The 25010-nt window shown below is 37.8% G+C and overlaps 1 protein-coding gene across 9 annotated transcripts in view; it reads right to left on the bottom strand.

The window, feature by feature from the left end:
- Positions 1 to 25010, bottom strand: part of LMO3 (LIM domain only 3) — a 55437-nt gene that overhangs the window by 29408 nt on the left and 1019 nt on the right. For 2 of the 9 annotated variants that reach the window (XM_081128426.1, XM_081128427.1), the window contains exons 2-3: positions 23969 to 24035; positions 18592 to 18805 (exon numbers count right to left, since the gene is read on the bottom strand). In XM_081128426.1, the coding sequence (XP_080984552.1) occupies positions 18592 to 18797 (206 nt within the window). In that variant the 5' untranslated portion in view covers positions 18798 to 18805; positions 23969 to 24035. The other 7 variants (XM_081128430.1, XM_081128422.1, XM_081128428.1 and 4 more) reach the window with 6 other exon arrangements.

Here is a 25010-nt window from a genome sequence, read left to right as displayed (position 1 = left end):
TCAACCTGGGCATGTGCCCTGGCTGAGAACTGAACCGCGATCTCATAGGTCGGTGGTCAACTGATGAGCCATGCTGGGTGGGCTCAGTAAAGTTTCTTAATCATATTTAACTGGCTTCCTCTTATTAGTCCCTATCTAGAAGTTTTGCAATGGCTGTTGAATTTTGTTAATTGCCTTTTTTTGCATACATTACTATAGCCATGGTGTTTCCTCATTTTAGTTTGCTAATGTAATGAATTGGGTCGAGACATGTCCTGCTGTTCATTCACTGCAGTCTAGAAATAATCTGACCTGTTCCTAGGGTATTACACATTTTAGCAGGTTATTAAAACCTTTTAAGTTTTTATATCTGTATTCATAAATAAAATTAGTTTCTATATATTTTATATTATCTTTATCAGGTTAAGGTACTATATTAGAGCTATGCTAATTTTATATATGTTGAGTTATAGATGTTTTGAGCTTGAGTTTCCTGTGTGCCATTCAATTGCAGATGCTAAGGAAGTTGCTAGATATACATGGCCTAAGCTTGGAGGAGAGTAAAGCACTGCGGGGAGAGATTTAAAGGCCGTCGCAATATGAGCAGCAATTATAACCATGAAAACAGATAAAAGCTCCCAGAGAAAAGAGAAAAGAAGTGTACCTCAATAATATTAGTGTCCCTAGGGTACTATCCTTCATTCTTTCAAATGTCTGATGGAGTGGAGACACCCAGAAAAGAATCTAAGCTGTGTAGTATGGTCATAGCATCCAAGATAGTAGGAATCTTTTAGAAAAGAGTAACCGACAGTTAAAAGAGAAAAGAAACTATATGATCCTTGAGAAAATGTCCATTGGTTTTAGCAATTAGATAGCAGGGAGAGAAATTTTGGTCGACTAGTTAGAGATCGAAGCCAGAACACACGTGGCCTAGGACAGATGAGGATATGAGGGTAGATTATTCTTTAAAAGAACTGAGCAACAGATGAGTTGAATCATATCAACATATATTGGAAGGATGAAGAGTTGTGTGTTTTTTTCAGGACAGGAAAGTCTTGCATATATTCATATGTTGAGGGTCAAGAGTTTATAGAAAAGGAGATATTAAAATACCAAAGAAAAATGAGATACCTCAAAAAAGAAGACCCACGGGATATTGGAGGGAATGGAGCCAAGGACATAGAATTAGCCTTAAAAGGAACTAAGATGAAATGAAAGAAGTTGAAGATAAGTAGAAACGCAGATGCAATGTAAATAGTGCTAAGAGGCTGATTTAATCAAACCTGGCGGCTTTAGTTCTGATGGAGGCAGCAAGGGCATCTGCTGAGAAGGGGACACAGGACAACTATCCAAAGAAAGGGCCTCGAGGGAAACTATACACGTTTGGTAGAGCTGTTGAAGGTCATGGGCAAAGATGGTAGCCAAGCACAAATAACTAGCTCAGCCCTTGAGGCTGGGTGAGAGGAGAAACCAGTTATTTGTGGGAGCATCAATCTGTATTTTATTTGCTTGATTCCAGCAATACTCAACCATGCTGTAGGAGTAGGAGAGGGGGAGTGGAATACCAAAGCCAATTTGCCGGACTAGAGCCTCGGTGAGCACTGAGACATGATAGACACAGGATAAGAAGATGGAAGGGGGGCTCAAATGATCAACAGGTGGCTTCATGCTGGTCAGGGAAGGACAGCAGCCCGATATATTTGACCAAATTAGGAGAAAAAGACATAACAGAAGGCTGAATATCTGAAATTAAATAACAGTTGTATTGTAAGCTATACAGGCTCATATGACGAAGTTTACAATTCCTGAGACAGAATATTTCTCTTTAAGGACAACGAGCTGTATGTGACCACAGGGATGGAGGGCTGACGTTCAGGAGAGTTAAGGAGGTTCAATAAGATGGAGCTAGGATTTGGATGGGTCGGCTATAAGCCTTTTAAAATCTAGAGTTGTGGCAAAGAGAAATGACAGGAGTGAGAAAGGGTGTAAGGTGGTATAACTACATTGCATGAGTTTATTGGGGGATGCATTTTTATTAGTGACTGGAGATGGTTGTGTGTATCCAAGAGAATGCAGAGAATGCCCACTTCTCCTCTTGGCTTCCTAGGATGTGGGATTTACAAGAGTAAGTAGTATTGTGCCACTATTGACGGCTGAAAGGAAAACTGCCTCCTTAAAGAAGAAATAGGTTTCAGTTAAAGCAAAGGATGAAACTCAGTTGAGACAACGTTTTGATGGAAAAAGCGTCTTGGCAAAAGACCTAGATATGAAGGGTTCCAGAGGACCCGGGGGAAAAGTGCTGAGTCAAGGTAACAGTAGAAATATCCAGAGAAAGAAAATAAATGGAAATGAGAGAAGATTAGACATTAACACTGGTGGGTTAAGGGCTGATGGCAGTGGATTTGTCTTTCATTCAGTAATGGATAATTAACTATAGGGTCCAAAGTTCTGCTTAGAAGTGGACGGCCTCAAATGCCTTAACTTTAGTACAGTGAGGGTCCCCCAAAATATCTTGCTTAAACCCAAGGAAGTTGTAATGGCCACGAGGTTCAAGACATGGCAAAAGAGCTGTTTCCTCCAGGGTTGCCTACCTCTTCACAGAGCAGTGAGCTCCCCATTGTAGTTCTCCCCATTGTACATCACCCATTCCAATTATTTAAACTATTTAATTCCAGCAATTTCAAAATCTCCCTGGAGATTTTTGCAATGGGGATATAACTAGTATATGTGGGATGAAAGACAGAGATGCCCCTCTCCAAGAATTCAGGATGCTAAGACACATCTCCACACACTTCAGCCAATGGTACAGATTGAAGAGCCTGGTTAGATATTGAAACTAGAATTCTATAGTTCTGATTAAGAGTTTACATAGGAGTGGCTTATGTGCCACATTAGAATTAGTTGTCAAAATCTTAAGTCCAAGAGATTTCATTTAAAAATCCAGGAAAAAAAATCTAGTTCCTCCAGAGAAATCAGCAATACAAGTTTCATGTTCATGAGATGAAGTCAATGCTGCTCCCTTTCAGTGAGATGTGCAAGCCCCAGTTCACGACATGGTTTTGCCTGCCTGGGCCCTGGAACCTGGAGGCATTTGAGTTTGTAATTGCCTTCTCAGTCCTGGCTGAGATAATTATTCAACCTATTTTATTTACATCCAAATATCACTGCAAAAACCAAGTTATTCATAACTAGTTCACAAAATTAAGACTTACGTACATATGTTTATATTAAAATAGATTATGATAAATAATCATGACAATACGGATGAAAATTAAAGAACATGAAAAATTGTATCTGCTACAATATTCATCCTACATACAGTAAGCTCAAATGCTGTTCCAAATATTGTTCAAATCCACCTATATTTTACATATAATATCTAGACTAGAGAACTAATGTCATCGCATCCTCACTTTCCGGTTCCTTACAATTAGCTATCTGAGCATTGCTCATGTGCTCCCACCTCGAATTTCTCTCCATTATTGTTCTCTCATTCCAACTATTTAAAACTATCTCATTTGAAGAATTTCAAAAGTCATCCTCAGATGAAATAAATAGCTTCAGATATCAGAATAAAGGAAAATATGGTTAAGAATACAAACGTCTGGAGAATATATTAATATACCATGCTGTTGTTAGTAAAAAAAAGTAAATTTGGATTTGAGGTCCCTAGGAGACAAAGAAGAAGAAATATAAACAAATATATGCTTCATAGCCCTGAGAAAAACACCATTTAATCATTTAGAGTCCCAGAAATTTTTCTTATTCTAACATCTGGAGGAAATTTCAACAGTGAGTCTGTAGGACATTGCATCTGATACAGTAAACAAAGTTCACAACAGCATCCCCCAAGACACTGAATTTTTTGCAGTTGTTTATTAAAATATTCTCAACACAAACTAATGGTAAAACCCTGATGTATAATTCTTTGAAAATTTTTGAGGAGCCAAAACAAAGTTCAAGTACATAGCTCTCTGGAGTGATGCAAGGATAAATTTAAAACTCTCAGAAGAAATAACTTACCATCCAGTTTTTTGTAATCTACCATAAATACTCTTTCTTTCAGATTACTTTTAAAAATAGGCATTGAAAAGCAGCATTTTAAGTTGTACTCTCTGGTAAGAATGCGAATTGCAAAGATACCATGGTATGCTAAAGTCCACATATGGCATTTAGAACGTAACTAAAACATGTGCATGAATGAAGAGCCACCACATGGCTGTGACAAAGAGAGCAGAGGACCAGTCTTTCTCAGCAAACATTTCTGGGTCTGCTCCAACACACAGCTGAGTCACAGAGGCCCTGGACAATGCGTCTGGACAGATTTCACAACACACATTACCTTCCATGTGCACAGAAAAAAAGTCTGTTATATAATATCATCAGATTCAGGTCAACTGAATTCTGAAGGACATCTGCAAAGACATTGCATTTCATCTTTGGACATCCTTTCGTGGCAGGATCAATTGCCCCTCAAGGCTCATTCTAGGGTATGGCAATAACACTATACCATCAGGGTAGAAAACGTAAGATACAATCTTTTGATTCTCCATAGCAGTAGACATTGTTTTTTCCTATTTCTCTGATACCTGAGTTAAGCTCCTTGAAGCTCAGATTATTTATTGTATTACTTTTGTAACCTTTCTCCCAAAGGAACATGTAATCCATACACAGTTGGCATCAAATATGACTGGCTGGCAGATTTGTTTTTAAAATGGCAAAATTAGATAATACATCTCATCTAAATTCATGGAATTTTCTCTCCTAATAATAGAGCCATGTGATAGCTTAAAAACACATGCTTTATCATCATTCAGTAGCAGTTTATTCATTAGAACATTCTGTACTCTTCTGAAATCCAATATATCTCATCTCATCTCCCATTTTGGTTATTTTCCTTCTCAAAAGGCCTTGTTACAAATCCAATGCATTTAACTACCAAACTATGCCCATAAGGGTACTTGGACAATAGCTTACATTTTAAATTGTCGTAACTGTGGGTGCTGCTGACCTGTCAATCTCAAATATATTTATAAATCACACAAAAATGAAATGAACAGAGTGATTCAGATTAACCAGCTCTGACCACACATTTTAAGAAAATCACTGGTGTGCCTAGGATCCAATGCTAACAATTTGTTACGCACTGCAGCGTTACAGCTTTGTAAATGGTGAGTAACTGTTTAAAAATTCTGAAGCATTCTTAAAATGTTTCACTTAAACATTTCTGCAATAAAATCTTATTGAACTGTTGCTTTCATTAATTTTCTACAGACTAGAGAGCAAGGAATTCAAGTTCGATTTGTTTTTTCCTTTTAACTTTGCCTACTACTAGCAAATAAACCGTGCCTCTTTTTTAAATAAACCCCTGGCCTTGAGTTTTGGCCCCTTAATAGTAGCCTACATGGTTGGCTGCCCTTGGTGTTAAATTTTCTTAAATTGTATTTCTGTCAGTGTATCATTTTTTTAAGCAATGGACCCTATAATAGCAAGCACTGGTCTGTCAGGAGTGCATTTTAACAGCACGACACAAGTATTTTTCACTATAGGAGACAAACAATGATATGTATTACATGCAGTAAACACTGCCTTTGGTACATGGGGTTCTTTCTCTCTTAGCATTTATCTGTCTAAAATCTCACCGCGTCCTGAATAGGGGGTTGCGGGGGAGGGTGAAACTCTACCTCATATTAATGTTGCCAGTGGCTATAGTACAGCATTGGAAAGAGTCCACGTGCATTGCTGCATTTTTCAGAAAGAAAACCTTGATTTAATATTAAATGAACAGAGAGGAGAGCATGCTAGCTCATGTTCGGAAAGTCCTTTTCTTTCAACTATCCCATCTCTCTTTTACAACTCTTTCCCCAAGTATTGGTCTTTCTCCTCTTTTAGTCACAAGGATCTCTACAAATAACTTTCAATTAAGCTTTAAAAGGCTATTAAGAAATAACAGCACTATCCATATTGGGGGTGCACAAATCCCAGGGGTGCTTAACCAGTTACTAGCATTTCTAGTTCTACTTATTTTATACCTTCTCCTTTTAAACCTTGTTGTTCTAATTTAAAAATTATACAATGAACTATTTATGATTGATGAATATATATTTAAATTAAAGGCGCATACTTAACTTTCTTTAAAATAAAGGTATGTAATCAACGTGTTTAGAGAACACTGTGAAAAAGAATGGTCAGTTAAAAGATACTGGCATTCAGTTGTCCTTGTCACCCGAGGAAAAAGATACAAAAACCAAGACCATAAAGGGAACCTCGAGCTCGCTGAAATTTTACATATAATTCTACCTTATGGGATATTAAACATAATGCTTTACAAGGCCATAGGACTTCCACACACTAAAGTCTGGAGAGTGTGGGCATATATTTGAGAAAACTACCGCTTCAGTCACAAAGAAAATGGCATGTTCTATAGTTCCTCAAAAGATTCAAATTAACCTTAATTTATGTAAAATGTACTATAACCTTAATTTAATAACCCATTCCAGATTCCAGTAATCTCCACTGTTAAGTATTTTTCCCCTGTATGGCTTCAGGGGCATGTGGCATTTACGCATTTCTTCGTCTCTTTTTGGTCGATGAGAAGTTGGTAAGGATCTTACTAGAGTGGCAGCCTTTCCTGTCCTTGACTACTGATCATTCTTAAGCCTCTTTTCAATCGGTTTCCTTCATTTTATCCTTATGCTTAATTTTCAAACTGTCTCATCCTCTGACTCAGTGCTATTCTCGTTCGTAACAGAAGCTCACGTTGGAGTGTTAGCCGGTGTGTTCAGATGTTTCTCTGGGGTATTTCGCTGACACCCCCTGACAATTCTATGAATGGGCCTATTACTCTTACTTACAGATAAGTAAACTGAGGCTAGAGAGGTTGTGTAACTTGCCTAGGAATAAACAGCTGAGATGCAGCAGAACTGGGCAGACTTCAGCTCTAGACTCTTCACCGTTAGGCTTCTCGACACGCCTCTAAAACCTTGGGGTTGGATCTAACCTCACCTAGTTTGGGAGAACTGTGTGGCTTTTTTTCTTTATAAAGTGATATTCAAAGAAGGTAAAAACCAGCAGATAGATGAACGCATCAATATTAGCAACATACGACTAATCTGCCATTAATGAGAGTTGGTGGAAGTAGGGCGATGCTTATGTGATGGAATAATGAGAAACACACAGTGAAATAATTTAAAAGACACTGTGCGTGGCCCAGCCAGGGTGGCTCAGTGGTTGCGTGTCGACCCATGAACCAGGAGATGGTGGTTTGATTCGTGGTCAGGGCACATGCCGGGGTTGCGGGCTCGATCCCCAGTAGGGGGCACGCAGGAGGCAGCTGATCAAAGCCTCTCTCTCATCCTTGATGTTTCTATCTCTCTCCCTCTTCCTTTGAAATCAATAAAAACATATTAAAAAAAAAAAAACCAGGTGACCTCTGTTCCAAAGATAATAATGGTTAGTTTAATAACTACCATTGACAAGATGTTTAAAGACAAAGCAAACTATCAGCTCAAGGTCAAGCAACATTTCCTTAAAATCAAGATTAAATTGATCTTTGGAAGGTGAGAATCATAAAATGATTAGGAATATGAGTCTTCAACTCAACCAGGACAAAATGGCAATTCCAACAGATGCCCCACCTGCCAAAAAACATAAAAAATAGGAGGGCTGCTAGAAACGATACCGAAAAGAAGCACACGGATATATGCGGGGTGACGGCAGGAATTAAGATTTATAAAGCCATCTGGCCACCGCCTCCTGGCTTTCTGAAAAAGTATGTTTCCCACTCCTTTTTGTATGGAGTCTCGATGGCCACCATATAGGACGCTCACGCATTCGTACGGGGTTGCTTTCCAAGGTTCAAGGCACATTAACCCATCAACTCTGCCTACGCCCACGATACATCGCAGCCCATTTTATAAATATACATACAGGCTCAAGTACTTTGATTTGTATCTAAAGTTTTGTTTAACTTTTTTTAATTTTTAAAAGTAAAGGCAGTTTGTACATACAAATCCCACTCTAACACATAGGAATGCATGCTCATCTTTTAGTTTTGAAGATTAATACTTAGCTCTTCTCGATGTGAACTAAAATTAGTGAGCTAGGGTTAGGTTAGGGGTGAGAAACAAGTATAAACAGAACACTTACGTAACATCTAATCTCATCAAGGATGTGATTAAATAAAATGTTTGAAACAGCAATATGTCCTTGATGAATTTCTCTATATGCTGAATTTGGAAACATTTATGATAATTAGAGCAAATATTTTAAATATTTTGTACTAGAAAGTAATTTAATGAAATAAAGCTCAGCTTGACTTAAAAATAATGGAAAAATTCACCGTTCAGACCTAGAATAACTGCTGTTTGCACTTCAAGAGTAGAAAATTGTCAGCTTTAGAAAAATCCACATCCTTGCCATTTTTATTACCTAAGCATTCAAAAAATATCAATTACATTGAATGCAGGATAGAGTTTAGAAAAATCTTTGACCAAGCTCTTACTCTGATTCATGCTATGTTGGCAGCCCTAGCTTATCAATATGGGCATTCCTTCATATTTCACATTGAAATATTATATGTAAAAACAGCTCATTAACTGTTTTAGCAGATGTATGTAGATGTGTGCACCTGAACTCAAATATACCTATGAATTAGCAACAGCCAAATGATAGAATCCTGAGGTCTATTTTTGATTCACGTTTCATAACTAGAAACCAAACAGGGTTCATGGGGCCAAATAAAAAGGCTCTAAAAAAACACTACCAGTAAACAATAAATGAAAAATAATCCCATTCAATTTTGCAGATGAGTTTTGTAATCCCAAAGGGAATTCAGTCCATAGTAGCTTAATTGAATAAACTTCACGGTGTTCTCAAATGGAAGTAGTCACTCCTAGTATCTGCAAAGAACTGGTTCTAGGACCCCTGTGGATACCAAAATCCACAGATGCTCAAGTCTCTTAAAGTGACGTAGAACAATGCATTCATTAGGCCTTTGGCACCCACAAATTCCCAAGGGTGGACTGAAAATACTGTTTTTAATCCTTAATTGGATGAATCCACAGATGTAAAACCCGCAGATATGAAGGGCGGACTGTATTACCACTTTCTTAGAGGACACTTAGAGAAGCATAGGGGCATTCTAGGTTGTAAAAGCAACAGGGGATACTACAGGCTCACAGAGCGGCTACTCTCACTTTAACCACACAAGCATCCTCGATGCTCCTCAAGCACATCAGACAAGTTCCTATCTCAGGCCTTCCTACTGGCTGTTCCCTGTGCCCAGAATGTCCTTCCGATGCAACCACTGGCTAGCTCCTTCCATTTCCTCAGGTCTTTACTCAAGGTACTATCTCAAGTGCACCCTCCTTAGTGTCCAAGTCCTCTTTCCATTCTTGCCTTTCCCTCTCTCCCTCCTTCTGGCCCCACATATGCGTGTACACACACACATCTACACAAATTCTGCAAGCCTCTTATACTGCTTGCTCTATTTTTCCTGTAGTGTTTATCATCTCCTAATGTACTCAGTCCTTATTTTGTTAATAATCTACTTCCCTTAACTAGAGTATAAACTCTGAAAGAGGCGGAGGTATTTCTGTGTTTTATTCAGTGCAGTATCCAGGGCATTTCTAACTGACTAAATGGTTTCATTTTTAAACTGTTAAGAGAGATAGCAAAACATAAACACCAGTAGTACTCACTCATCAAGGATGTGCCGTGGAGGAAGGGATTCTTGTAGCTTAGAGTATATAGAGTAATATTTGTTGAATGGGAAAATGGGGCCTAAGCATTTTGCAAGGGATATTAGTTGTACCTCTGTTGATAGTTTAGCAATATCTGTGATAAGAGATGAAACAATGCAAAGAGCGTGAAAGTTACAGAGCTAACTATCTTGCTCTGCATCCAAACTATTAACTATGAAGCTTGAAGCTCAGCCTTTATAACAGTACTGGCTTACAGAAGGATTTTTACAGAGCTTAAGTTTTACTTATTTATAACCTCTGTTCTTAAAATTTTTTCTAATCTCTCTTGATTATACATTTTTTCATTCTCTACGTTGGCTCCATGGGACATAATTAGGCTAAAACTCTTTAAATATTTTCCTTAGTTATTTAAAAACAATGGTGACTACATCAGCTGTAGAAAATATGCAAAATAACTTGTCTTTTTAAGTTCTTCCCAAAATTCCCAGACTGACTCCCTTCTTCTTTACATAGTAAAATATTAATAATTTTACATTTATATATTATATAAAATCAATTAGAAATGTAATATTCTAGCCCGGCCGGGCGTGGCTCAGCGGCTGAGCGTCGACCTAGGATCCAGGCGATCGGGGTTCAATTCCCGGTCAGGGCCCATGCCTGGGTTGCGGGCTCCATCAATGACTCTCTCATCATTGATGTTTCTATCTCTCTCTCTCCCTCTCCTTTCCTCTCTCTGAAATCAATAAAGATGTATTTAAAAAAAAAAAAAAAAGAAATGTAATATTCTACATTCGTTATTTATCGGAATAAAGTATTGGCACTCAAATATTTGTTAACTGACTAAACGGTTTCCTTTTCAAACTGTTAGAGATAGCAAAATATGTGATCATAAATATAAACACCAACAAGGACCCACTTATCAAGGACCTGCTGCAGAAGAAGGGGTTCTTGTTGCTCAGAACATTTCTCATCCTTTACTAATAAATGACCAGAGAAAATACTAGTTTATAAAATTTAAGGCAATTCAATAACTTATAATTATTTCTCTGTATCTCTCAAAGCACAAAGGATCCATCTCTCAGTGAATATTTCCATGCAATACTTACAGGTTTTAAAATTATGTTCACAGAATAGTTGAACTTCTCACCTGTAAAATACAAATAAGCCTGCCCATTGAAACCAATCCTCCTGTTTAGTGTTAGAAGTTATGGCTGCTTTTCCTATTTGTCTCTCCCGCGGCTGCCCCCATCCAGCCAAGCAAAGGAACAGGTATAATCACTCATCTTATACAGTCTAACCTGAGCTGTTGTCAGAATATATTTTTACTGAGAAGTTGATAAACACAAAATAATCATCATGCTCAATGCCATCAGGTATTTTAAAGTGTAACAGTTTGAATCTGCTATTTTTGGTGAATTGTGAACAATTTCTTAAAGGATATTCCTTAAGAGATTTTGAAATCTTTTAAAAACAAAACAAAAAAAATAATTTCAAAAATTGTATGCATCTCTGTTAGAATTGCTATAAGAGAAATGTCATTATCCTAAAAGTTTTAGAAAATAAGAATGAGCTAACAAAGTTGAAAATTTATTTTCCCCTTGACGTTGCCTGTTGGGATCCGACGGCATAAATGAGATGGGAATTTATTTTTGTTCTGTGGTATTAAGATTACTATGAAATGTGAGCATCAGCGCATTTTATGAAGTTCTCTGCCCTCTTACTAGTCCTTGTCATATCTGATATTTTTGTTTACTAAAACGGATTTTCTGTTTTTATTAGTAGGATGGGTTTAATGTAGACAATGTGTTACTGCATTAGCAATAACAATTTTACTTAAATATGGCTTTGGTATACTCCTCTGCAAAGAATCTTTGAATTCCTAAGAGTCTTTTATTTTCCCAGTAGCCCAGTTGGAGAGTTTTTAAATATCAAATTGAATCATAACAACACATGCTGGTTAGAGTCTAACTTAATACATTCAGCTTCATGTTAATTTCCCAACTTCAAATCAGGGATCTGACTCTTCCAAGATGATTATTTATCTCAAGTGTGATTTCTGAAAAACTAGTCAGCTCCACAGAGATTTTTGCATTACAAAAAAACTAACACTATGGAGGAAAAGAATTCAGCAAAAGAATTAGAGTCTTTACATAACTACAAAATAATATTTTTGAGGAGAAAAAGGTCTCTCGGGAAGTTTTGATAGCATAGGGCAGAGAGCAGAAATGGCATAGTGAACACACAGGTGACTGATGCGTGTAGTTTGTCAATATAATAAATAGGTTTGATGACTGTCATAAAAGAGTAGGCTTCGGTTTTAGATCCTTCGGAGAAAAGTTATCCATTAATATCAATGATAAGGGACAAGACACCTTAATAAGCAAAAGAAATTGTTTTAAAGTAAGAAATGAAAATCTAACTGCCACATTTCTTGCTTCACAATGCGAACTTCCACCTCAAAATACATCTCTTATAAATACCCTGAAAAGGGAAATGTGTGGTTAACCATCAAAACACGTATGTTGCGATGGTAGAAACAGAAACAGAACAGACAGCACCAAACTCCACAGAAGCTAAGAAAAATAGAACTGGGTGGTAAAGATCACAGGGGAATAAATTTAGGCATTCTGTAGTATTATAAAACTTGTCTTTCCTCTTAGAATGGTCAACGCCCTGCAAAAACAAGTCAGTGCTATCGTTCTCAATACTAAGCAATTAGCTGGCATCAAGTATCTGAATTTTATGTTTCAAAGCCTGCACACTGTAGTGCTCTGGTAAAAGTCAATTATGACAAAAGTTAACCATCCTGAGGCTGTACAGATTCTCATACCTGTGTGTGCAGCTTGCCTAGATACACCTACCCCACTGTAAATGCTTATCAAGGGGAAATTCCACAGACCAGCGGGGAGTGATCACTTATGTAAACTGACTTAGACAATTATAACAAGAGGAAAATGCGTTTTAAAAGAAACGGCTACGGCAAATGCTGTTTTTGAAAAATACCTTATCCACTGAATAGAACGTTATTTTATTTTTACTTCCCTCATTTTCAAGATTTTGTCCTGCACTTACAATTCATATATTTTAACATTTATTGATAAAAGTGAGACATGTTAGGTAATTTTTTTTGAAAGATAGAATGAGGTTGCAGGATATGATTTTGAATAATAGAAGACATTCTCGTAGGAAATGGAAAATATTTTCAAACCAAATACCAAAATAAGATTTCAGTGCCTCACAGTGTAATGATGAAAATATAATGGTCGTTTAGGTTGGCGCAATTCTTCTTTTAGGCTATATAATTTTTATGTGAGGCAGAAAACTGAACTACATAATACATTTCTATTTCTACAAGGCACAGATTCATCAAAAACATTTACAAAATTACTACTTTCAGCATATTTAAAAAATGAGATTCCTTAATAAATTATGTTTATGCAGCCAAAACACAGCATTAAAATTTATTATTAGTCATTTAATGGAAGTTAATGGTGAGTTTATAAATGAAGTGCTGGCTTACTTTGATATACTCTAAGAGCAACCAAAAATAGATATTCTTTTCCGGAGTTCTATGTATTTATAAAGTGCAAAATAAGCAATTTTAGCAATTCTCAAATGTAGGTCTTCCAGATGCATTTAATCCTAAGTATACTTGTAGAAACGGAATATTTTTCTGCTAAGTCAGGTATGTCTAACTTATCCATCTTATGTGTAAAAACTATCCTGACTGAAGTATTCCATGCTTTATAAAAAGATAAAAAAACGCTAAAGATATAGAAATATTATGAAGTATTTTTGTATTTTTAATATTCTTGGCTGGGGCGGAGGTGGACTTTTCAGTGAAAATATCTCAAGTCTGTCAAATAAACCAAAACAAAAAGTCACACAACCAAAACAACTATATTAAATAATCACTCACTGAAAATGGATGAATCACAGAATTAAGGACAGAAAGAAAAATTTACAAATAAGAAATTATCTGTGTAGATAAAATATTTTAAAGAGGTTATTGCAAAAAAGTTGACATTGAGGGGCACTCTCCCAAAGTATTTTACAAAACAAATTATCACTCCTGATTTTTACTGGTCCATGAACAGTATAGAGTCTAAAATATTTAAAACAGAATTTAATAATGCTTCACTATAACAAACAGAAAAATGGACTTAAAATGACAACTTTTTATAAAGCAATAAATAAGGTAAGATAATTTGCAAGAAATATAAGTGTTTTTTAGCAGACCATAGAGTCTAATACACTCATATGTCAAAATATTTCCTAATACTAAGATTAGCTTAGACATTTAAATACGGTAAAAGTTAGGGCTATAATAAAGTGTTAAGAAAGTTTCAATGAAGCTTGTAGAAAAGGAAAACGCTTATTTGGAAGGAGTTCTATTCCATATAAAAGATTAAATTTTTAGAATTATGAATAAAAACTATTTTTCAAATAACATATTTTCAACTGCCCAATATTAAAAAGATGACAATGAAGGGGAAAAAATGAACACCTTATTCAACATTAAAAAAATCGTGCAGTAAACTGTCAGATAAAGTAATATTAACAACATACTCATGTTTTCTTTTAAAGCCTCAATTATTCACTAATATTAATTTAACTTTATGTAAAAATTTAGAGGCATCAGGTTTGATCAGTGTGAAATAAAGTTATAGCTACATTAATGCTATATGTAGCATTTGATTTTTATTTTCTATTTTAAAGTTATTATATCATTATATTAAAGCACTAATTTGTAGTAAGCACAGCAACTTCAAATCCTTTTTGTTAATTGGCAACTCTGGTGGAGCATAAAGCATTGCTCTTTCTCTGTAGTTTCATTTTAAAGAAACCATCCTCGTATATAAAAATAGAAAATTGAATTAAAATTTGTATCAGACACTTTCAGCTTCTGACATCAGAAGAGCTATAAGTAGCTCCTATGGAACATACCACAGCAAAGAGCTGTGGATACCTTCCCTGGTAAGACACCATTCATAGAGATACAAGACACAGCCTGTATCGACTTAATGTATAAAATGTACCACAAGTAAGAAGTTTTAGGCTTAGCAAAAAAACAAGCAAAAATTACCCCAAAACCTGAGTGATAAATTCTGACATTCTTTACTGCCTCCAAGTTGAAAAGTATTTTGTTATTTCTCCTGGTTCTGACTTCTTAACACTTGCCATGAGATCTTAATTTTAAAACTCTAATTATACATTAACTACTGTATTCATATTTTCCAAACTGAAATAAAGATGATAGTTTGGCAGTGATTAGAGTCCTGCAAATACCATTACTAAAACTTTGCTGTTTTTATACAATAATTGTTCATCTTTTAGGCAGTCTATTAATTTTAAGCTCTAGTTCAAGGTATAAAGATGCTTCCATTCTAATTGGCCATAGCTCATCTTTTAATAATATAAAGTTATAAATGTGTTGGATACATTTTTAACAGTTAACTTTCTACATCTTGGCATATAAATTCTGATGGGCAGATTGGCTTCATAGGTTAAGTCAGAAAGCCTGTTAATAGAGGGAGTTTTTGAAAGTCAATCCTTCTGTTTCTTTAAGTGATGAATGAAGGTGGGGGGCAATCCTACAAACTGGCAAATTCTCTCTCATCAGATCCGTGCATTTTATATTCTGCAGAAGGATAAACTACATTATACCAGCCCCGTTATGGAGAGGGAACTGCTCAGATTTGAAACTCAGCACATAAACTGTAAAATCTTTTCTTTTTCTTAAATATAGCTAATTGTGCCACAAAGGAGAAAAAAAAAAATCCGAGAGAAATAAAATTGACCACAATCATAGTTTTGATAACCCATAGGAAAACATGATTTAAATTCTTATATTCATCATCCAAAAAACTTGTAAAAACAGGTAATCACTATCATTGCTCCAACTATGGCAAAATAAAACGTTAGAGCTTCAAGAATCACTGTTCATAATTAAAAATGTTTTTTTGTTGTTGTTTTGGTGGTTGTTTTTTTGGAAGAAGGAGTTTTTAGAAAGTTAAATACAATTGTCAAAAATATGTCACTCTTTTATAGATATGAAAAAATTATCTTGCCCAGGATAATACCTATAACAAATAATTTACTAGTATAGGTAAACTATGTTTTCTTTATCATTTTCCATATTCTTACTTAGATGCCCAGTGACTTAGAGAAATACAAACCTGTAAGAAACTTATATAACATCCAAAAGCCAAAAACCAAACCAAACCATTTTTAACTAAATGGTTAAGCACTGACTATGCAAAATGCAGAAAAGAAATATGAACAACTAGAAGAGAAACAGCCACAGAATACTACTTGTTCACTGATCATATTGCAGATTTTGTATAATTATTAAACGATTAGATAGTAACAATTTTAGGGACACCTCCCTTTTTCAGTCAGTTATTTCACCCATTACCTAAAATTATGCCTTTCATGCAGCAGGCATTCAATAAACATTTTGAATGACTATTTATACACATTCAAAAGAAATTAACTTGTAAATAGTATTTGCTTGATTGTATCTGCCCATCTGATATATAGAATCAGACTATTTTAATGTGCCAATCAGAGACATGCTGTTGAACATCCACACAATCTCACAGAGCTACATGCTTTCCACATAAAACTAAATAGCACATCTGTGGCAGAATCTATAATACATAAGGCAGTGTTTTTACTCACATACCAATTTCTCATTTCACGTCTGCAATTTTCAAGTGTTGATGAATTACTAGTTGCCAAAGAAGTCACATTATATACAACAAACCTTCAGTTTAAATAAGGGATAAGCTTGCTGTTAACAACTTAGTTTGAAATGTTAACAACCTTTAGGCTGTTAACATAACAACTAGCCATTAATGAGGTAATGACCAATTTAAAAGGAAATTGCACTCTGAGAAATGAATATATTGGCCATCAGGACCAGGGTTTATATTTGAAAGATATAAATTTCTAAAAATTGGTTAACAAGCATTAAAAGTTTGAGCCTCTCAGAAATTAACTAACTTATATCACAAAGAGCAACATATGGACACTTTTGGAGATAGATAAGAATTTCTGATACGAAAACTTTTTTGAAAATTCCCTTCTACAAAACAAATACTTGAGATATCAAATAGCAATTGAATATCATATTTTATTACCATAAGGAAGAATGAAACGGAACAAGCCCAGGGTTACTTTCTCGCTCGTGATTATATTGACAACTGCAAAACAGCTTCACTCACGACAGAGGTATTTCATTGGCAAATTCACATTTTTGATTTTAAGTAAAATCCAGGTATTTTCAAAGAATTTCTTTAAATTTAACTTAATTCTGTCTTTATTGCTTATTAGGACACCTTAACCTTGCCAAACTATATAAACTTCTTGTTTTGCAATTGTTGCTACATAAATCCATTTGAGATACTGCAGTTGTAAACAAAAGTAAAAGCCAAAAAGAGTTAAAAAAAAAGCATGACTTATTGGTCGGTAAAGTTAAAGCAAAACTAGGAAGCAAATGTTAAGTCAGTAAAAGGAAAACAAATGCTCTATGTAGAAATGAGGCTCTGATTCACAATGAGCGGAGGAGGAATTTTTATTTCAAAGAGGGAAGTTCAAAGACTGCAGTTCTAAAAGAATTCATGCAATAAGTTAATTCTGATCAGTTGTGCCACCACAACGAGGGAAATCCTGGCTGTAGAGTCACTTCTCATTGCTGGCACCTTGCACGTATTTTGAGCACAAGAACGCGGAGGAGTAACAAGTGGTCATAATTAGTCAAGAGGCTGTCAGATGAGGCTAATACTAGAATTTGAAAAACAGTACTGGATTCACCCTCTTGTGAGTACTATTAATCAAACTATATTTTTATACATCAAGATGAAATTGGACTGAAAAACAACTGAATTATATATTAGAAACACTAAATTTCCTAGAAGGTACTTCTCCAAATGACCAAGATGGTTAAGGAGTTACTGCCAATTGATAAATTTTGAGTCATAAGGGGGGAAAAATTCAAAAGAAATCTCTTAATGTTAGACTAGAAAAATGATTAATTATATCAAACATGAAACCCAAATGATGGCATATATCATTTCTCTAATTTGATAGCTCTTACTTTATTAATGTAAGTAATTTGCAGCTGACTCAGGTCACAAAGTTCCCTGGAAAGCAAAATACTTTTTCTTAAATAGAAGTTCATGTGTTGAGTACTTAATGCTGGGAAACAAGTTTAGTCAGCTTCGTGGCTTCATACGTGAGAACATCTGCCCTGTCCTGACACTGTTCAGATGTTTGCGGTGAGGACAGTGGCTGTCATAGCCCCACAATCATGGGGATCTTTACTTTGTTAATTCCCACACAGCTACTGGCAAGTCTGAGGCTGTTAATGCTCAGCGATATCTCGCGATGATCACTGGGAATGCCATGGGGCAAAGATGAATTCACACCTTGGGAAAGTTTCAAAATTGGATAATAAATATACTAATAAATATAAGTTGAGAATTTCAAATAGATTTTCTCTGACAAATCTGAAACAGAAAGATAGTTGAATATTTTGTGTTATGGCTGCTCAGCCCATTTGTCACTTACAGTCTAATAAAAAACTGATATGCTGATTTCTACCAAATATGTCCTTGACATGAACTGGCAGTTTCAATACAGGCAGTGGAATAACCTATCCCTAAATATGAGCAACCAGGCAAGCCAAATTGAAACACTTTAAATATTGTATTTTATTGGCCACTGGGTAAGCAATAATTTGCTTAAGAGGCACCTGCAACATTTTGACAGGTCAACATCTTTCAGAAATATAGGCTGGTAGTAAGGAAATCAAACAAACAAACAAACAAACAAAAACAAAAACACTTACAAAAGTATTTTAAAAGGACTCTAGTCATCACTGGTGTGCAAAGATCATTCCTACCTCAGATAGTCTCTGCGACAAAGGATAAGATTAGCTTTAGTGTACAGGGTGGAGCCCACCTCTCCCAAACGACAGTCACAGCAGGCACACTTCAGGCAGTCTTCATGCCAGTACTTGTCCAGGGCCTTTAGAAGATACCGGTCCTTGATCTTTCGGTTGCAGCCAGCACAACCTTTCGGCTTGGTGTCTGGCTGGACTGAGAGCATTTGTATACCTACAAGAAGACAACAAAAAAGAGAACTGGGACTACAAGAAAGAACTGAAAGATGTCGAAAGACCTCAAACAAGTTAAATATTTCATATGGCCTTGTTCAAGCAGGGTGAGTCTTTCTTTAGGGCCACAGTAAAATCAAACTAAATTCTGGAAACAGAAAGGCTCAAACTTTATAAAGTTCTTATTAAATCATTTCTAAAGTCACACAAATAAAGCAGTGAAGGTAGTGAATTCATGTTGTACGCAGTAAAATGCCATTATGTACATACGCAAAGTTAAATAACATTAAATAATTTTATAGTGCTGCCATTCTTTACATAGAGCAGTTCCTTTAGGGATAAAATGTGAGTAAATGGCTAGCAATCTCAAAAGAAAGCTATTTAACACACTAGTCCATGCAAACTATAGGAGTCAAAATTGAGGGTTTTTAATTGATTAAAAATTGTACTTAATATGTGCCTGATGACAGGACAGTGCACCCTCATAGGATTACACTATCCTTACTTAGCAGTAAAGATACTTATAGTTAAGTACACAGTACCATCACCCCAAAAGTTCACTAATCCTATATTACTTGTTTGCATCCAAATACTTCCTTTTGTGCCTCTGATATTTCAAAGTATTCATTATGTTAAAATTAAAAAATATATTTAATAGAGGCATCATTCAGTGCCTCTATTAATGGCAGATTACCTAACTATATACTACTACATACTCTCATAAAAACTAAAGATATGACTATATAATTTATTTCCTTTCACATGCACTTATTTATATTTTAGAAGAAAAAAAAACAGAAGGTAAAGTCTAAATATACATAAAATTATGCATATATAGATAAATGTATTATGTACAGTATGTATATTACATAATGCTATAATAGACATAGGGACATTTCTATATTTTGGCAATATATATACCCATCATAATTAAGGAGTCTAGCTGGGTTCTATGGATTTTACAACTTGACTGAAATTTGAAAGAATATTCGCTCAAGTAAATCTTTTCTAATTGTCAAACACCCAGCTTTAAAAAAACAATGCTGGACCAACTATTCAGAGCTTCATATTTATTAGATAACTTATTTTAAACACTGTAAAATACCATCAACATCCATCAATTCCAAACTCCCTCATTTTACAAATTATGATACGGAGGCCTAAGAGAGGTTAAGGGATTCGCTCAAAGCTGAACAACAGTTAAACACTAGACTTGGTGGCCCTCCTACAGTCCCGAGGTCCCCCTGCTTCCTCTCCTAGGCATAAAGTTTTAAACTTGGACACAGAAGGATACCAAACACCAAATATGCATGCACTTGAAACAGTCTCAAGAAAAGAAATGCCAAGCTCTAATCTTGAGCATTTTCTGTGTGCTTCCCTCTTACAAAATAGTTAAACCTTCTTCAGTTTCCTCTGATGCCTTCTTCTGAAGACTGCCTCTATTTCCTTCACTGTCGTTTTCTTTTGTAAATCACACTGATTAAGAGACATCAAGGCATCATACCCTCTCAGATGGATAACTTTCCCAGCTACAAACAATACATGAATTGCACATAACACTGTTCTGATGTTGAACTTCCGTTAGAAAATAACTTGTCTGGTTAGAGTCATGGAGTAGGCAATGGCACGGAAGAAAGCAGGGTGGCTGTTCTTTCTGCATGATCTGCATAGCTGTGGTCTCCGGAGCTGCAAACTAGCAGCTGGGTTTGCACAGAAGAGCAGGTGGTATTCCTATAGCCTGCTTTCTGTTCCTTTTCTTTGAAGGAGCTAAGGGTCTAGTGTAGATTAATCATAACCCTTGATAGCTCTGCTAAATCTCGCTCTCTAGAACTTCTAACAAATGAAGTTTCTTTGATCAGAACTACTTACTGTCTTCTAGCAAGGTTCCTCAAGGAATGAATCCCATTAATTATAGTACAGATCTTACCCTAGTGCCTCTTAACCATATACCTAGGGGGAGGGAGAAATTTTGATTTACTGAGTGACATTCTGGATTTCATTACTGAAAACATCTAGAGATAACGTTATGAGTGGCTATTCTAATTATCCAATTTATAGGCTATTATTTTTTATATCACAAAGCTCAATTTATTTTGTAAAAATCCCTCTTAGTTGTAGCTAAGCTGTATTTCTAAGTTGTGTTACTACCATCAAGCCTGGAAGGTCAGCTATCTTTATTCAAAATGCTTTGCAACCAAGACAGGGAATACCAACATTTGGCATAAGCAGCACTGCCCTGCTTGTCTTCACAAAATGTTTTTGTTGTGTTGACATTTTAATTTAGCACTCAGAGGCCAATTAATATTTGAAACTCTTGCATTCTGTTTGGCCTTGGGCGTAAAAAGAATTTGATATTTTACACTCCATTCCGGTGCCTTCTTTCAGAGCACATCCTCACACTTCTCTTGAAAAGGAAATCTTTTCAATCCTATGTAACTTTACCAGCTGTAGAAAAACAACTATTTTGTAGTCACCACTTTGCCATGAACCTAAAAGGCATAAAGCAGTCAGCAGCCTCCCCTCACTATCCAGAGAACAGGTCTGGGTAGAGTTATGGGTTTGGAGCTGAGAAACACTGCACAAGTTGCTCATAGCACATCAGGACTCATAACTAGTTTAAGATTGGCATGTAAATTGTTCTGAGGGAAATTCTTATTGCCTCTGAGACCCTGCCATTCTGAGTTATTTGACAGTTTAAGGGAAATCATAATTAAAAAAAAGACATAAATAATAGCCTGTGCAGTGTGGTGTGCAGAAATAAGTAGAACCATTTCATTTAAACTCTGGTGAGCTTTTAATTGCCTGGATTGCATTGTGAGGCGGCCTAACGGTTGATTGCCTCCATTATGTTCCCTTGTTCTGTGCCATTCATCCGCGCAGCCTCAGCTTCAGTAGTTAACACAACAAAGTAACCACAACTCCACAACACACAGGGGTTTAAAAAAATAATCATAATAAAAGATTTGCAGCACTTAGACACAGTCTTTTATATTTCTGGACTAACTACACATAGTGAATGGAAAACATTTTGTCCCCGTCGGAAGACTCCGAGAGAACAATTTGGGAGAAGGAATTGTTAGAGGGAATGCATAAAGGGGGTTGGCAGAGATGAGGTGCCTCAGGAAGATGCTAAAATGGGAATGCAGGTTCTGCAGCTGGGAGCAGTGACACAGATTAAAAGAATTTGGCCAACATGGCCATTCGATTGCCAAGAGGTACCAAACAAAAGATTTTCTCTCCTCCTGCCCATCCTGATCCTCTCCCAGCCCCCAGCCCCGACTGGAGAACTGGATTGGGCCTAAAAGCTTGTTTCTCTCTGTTCACTGGCCCAGAGCATCCCTACAGGCTGCAGCCCCCTAAGGGACAACAATGCAAATAGATGTCCCCAGATCTCAGGCACTGGAGCTGCTTAACTCTGTTCTGCCCCTTCAACTCCCAACCCCCCCCATCTTTCCACCACCCCCTCCCCTTTTTGAGCAATGGAGCTGGGAACCAATTTGATTCCCTTTTTCTCCAATGCAGCTGCAAGGCTCAGAGATACTGACATTTTTCCACTCTTATCAGTTTAATTACAGTTACCATGGCAGCAAAGTGCTAGTGCTTGGCAAAGGCCAACAAGAGATTTGCAAGACTGAGTTCAATTTTGATGCAGCTCACATGCAAAATAAAAAAAAAAAAAAAATAAGAAACATACATACACTCTAACAAAGAATCCCTGGCGGAGTTATGCTCCAGCCTTTTGTGGTTGTGTCTTTGCATCCACACAGGGATGGTTTGCAAAGAATGTAGCAGTATTTGTTGCACCTAGCCGGATTAATTGGTTTAAGCAGCAGTCTTTCAAAGCAGTTACAACAATAATATTTTGGATCTTTTAGAAAGACACAAAAGCAGCGGAAGAGCAGGGAGGCTTTTGAGCAGCCAAGAGTGCCGAGCGCCGGCTAAGTGCATCCATGATAGATTGTAACCTTACCAAAACTTTTCTCCTTTTTCTGCATGAGTTGATTTAGGCGTGCCTGAGTTGCAGCGGCTTCGCATTGAGGACCGAGCTCAAAGGTAGGCGCGGAAAGGGGTCTCCTTATTTAGCTCAAGTGCGGACCTGGTGCGCAGCCTACCCCGCTGAGGACCGACTATTGTGAAGCCACTTTGGGAGCGGGTCGGAGTGGCGGCAGGGGGTGGGGGAAGGGACGAGTGCGGCCAGACGAGACGCGGCGCACACTCAGCCCCTCGCAGCGTGGCGGTGTGCAAAATGATGGCGAATGACAAAGCCACATGCTTCCCTAACTCTGCCCGTAATCCTAAAATCCCAGCGGCCCCTTTTAGCTTCGTGGTAACAAATGGATTTGATTAAACTGTCACATGCAGCGTTAGCATAGCATATCATGTTCAATATGAAAAAGATCATAAATCTGAGTTGTATTTCATAACAGCTATCTGGGAAGTGCCCCGTACAAATGTGCTGCATCAGTTTGCATCTGAACCTATTAGGACATAGGCACCTGGTTCCCCGGAACCTCGCTCTTCTGGCCACTTCTCCCCAACAACCCCTCCTGCCCAAAGAGTCACTTTTCCATCTTGTAGGGAACACACTGTGTCATGGCAGAGTGGGGAGAGGAAGAAGTGTCCACAAGAACCAAAAGATTGCAATTGCAACTCTTGGAGGTGGGGGTTCGTGAATTCCAGCAAGTAAGGAGAAGAGGGCTCCGGAACCCATCTAGGACCGACTTCCTCGCCCGTGGCCGGGACAGAGCAAACATGTCCTAACGCCAAACTCTCCCTGCCACTCTGTCCCCGGGAGTCAGGGGTGTGGAAACGCTGCAATTCAGCATGAACTTTGCCTATTAGCCACTCGAGTCGTACTTGCAACGTTCCGCGCCGCAGCCGCTCTCCCTCCTTCCACCTACATCTTCCGCTTGCATTTCATGTCTCATCATAAAAATAATGAAGCCTCGCATGATTTAAACAAAACCGGCTCGGCAGAGCTGCAGCCCGAGCGAAAGTTGCAGTGCGGAGCTGGGCTGCAGCTCCAGTTTATGCCTCATTAGGAGGCTCGGGTTAGGAAAAAAAAAAAAAAAAAAATACCACATCCGCACACGCACGCGCGCACCCGCAGACACACACACACCGCAAATAAGCCGACGCGTGTGGACACAGTTGCTGCACTTACCTTCTCAATTAAGCGATACAGGGGGAGGCGGTTCAGAAAGCACAGTGGCTGCTTTGTAGCGCTTCTCCTTGGGAAAGGTCAAAAAGAAGCATTGTTTGAAAAAAAAAAAAAAGAGGGGGAGGGAATCTCTATTTTTTTTTAAGTTTAAAATAATGAGGTCCTCAAGGATCCGCCAAGTAATGGTGTTGACCGCATCTGAGCCACAGGTGTCCTCCTTTTAGGCAACTGCTGTCCGAGGCTCTCTCTCTCCGTCCTGGCTCAAGACAACTTACCCCAGCAGCACGCAAGGAGCCGAGCTGAAGGAAGCCCCGGCTCTCAGCTGCAAAATGCAATCCCTTCCCAGCCAGACATAATACAGCCAAAGAAAAGGTCACTCAGTTATTACTGAGCCGGCGGAGCCCAGGCAGCGCTTGTCAAGACCACAGAGAAGCAGCTCCCTTCCGATTTAAGACTATTTACCTCTCGCCCCCACCCTCCCCTCCCTCCCCTCCTCTCCTGCCCTCCCTCCCCCCGCTCGCTCGCTCGCTCTCCGGTGCCTGCTCTGCAGCTCAGTCAAGTACAGCCGCCCTCGGAAAGTGCAAAGCAGCCGCGAGACAGATCGGGCTTTGTTGCTAATTTCCCAGGGTGAAAATTTACAAGCCTGCGAGTGCAGTCAGCACAACCACATGCATATGCTACTCACAAACGCTGGGGACGACCCTGCGCGCACAAAAGTGACCTCCGCAGGAGGCGACTCGGGAAGGACCCTGCCTCCTGGACCCGTCCAAAAGAAGTCCTGCGAACCGGGCTCCGGGGGGCAAGAGCAGGGTTCCTAAAATAACCCGGGCATTGTGGAGTAGGTGGCCGCGTTTAAAGCAAACTGCCTCCCAAAGCCATCGCTGAAGCCGCCAATTATGGAAATTAAAAATAAAAGCAAAGGGATGACACTGCTACCGGGAGACGGTGGGGAAGCACACGACCCTCCCCTTTCAGAAGGGTCTGGGGGCGGCTGCGGCCGCCCGGGCTCTGACTTCCGCTAATGAACTCTCTCAAGTCGCGGCCA

Source organism: Miniopterus schreibersii, assembly GCF_964146895.1.
Source record: "Miniopterus schreibersii genome assembly, chromosome: 2".
Lineage (NCBI taxonomy): Eukaryota > Metazoa > Chordata > Mammalia > Chiroptera > Miniopteridae > Miniopterus > Miniopterus schreibersii.
The sequence above is the reverse complement of the archived record's forward strand: the minus strand, read 5'-3'. Positions and strand labels throughout refer to the sequence as shown.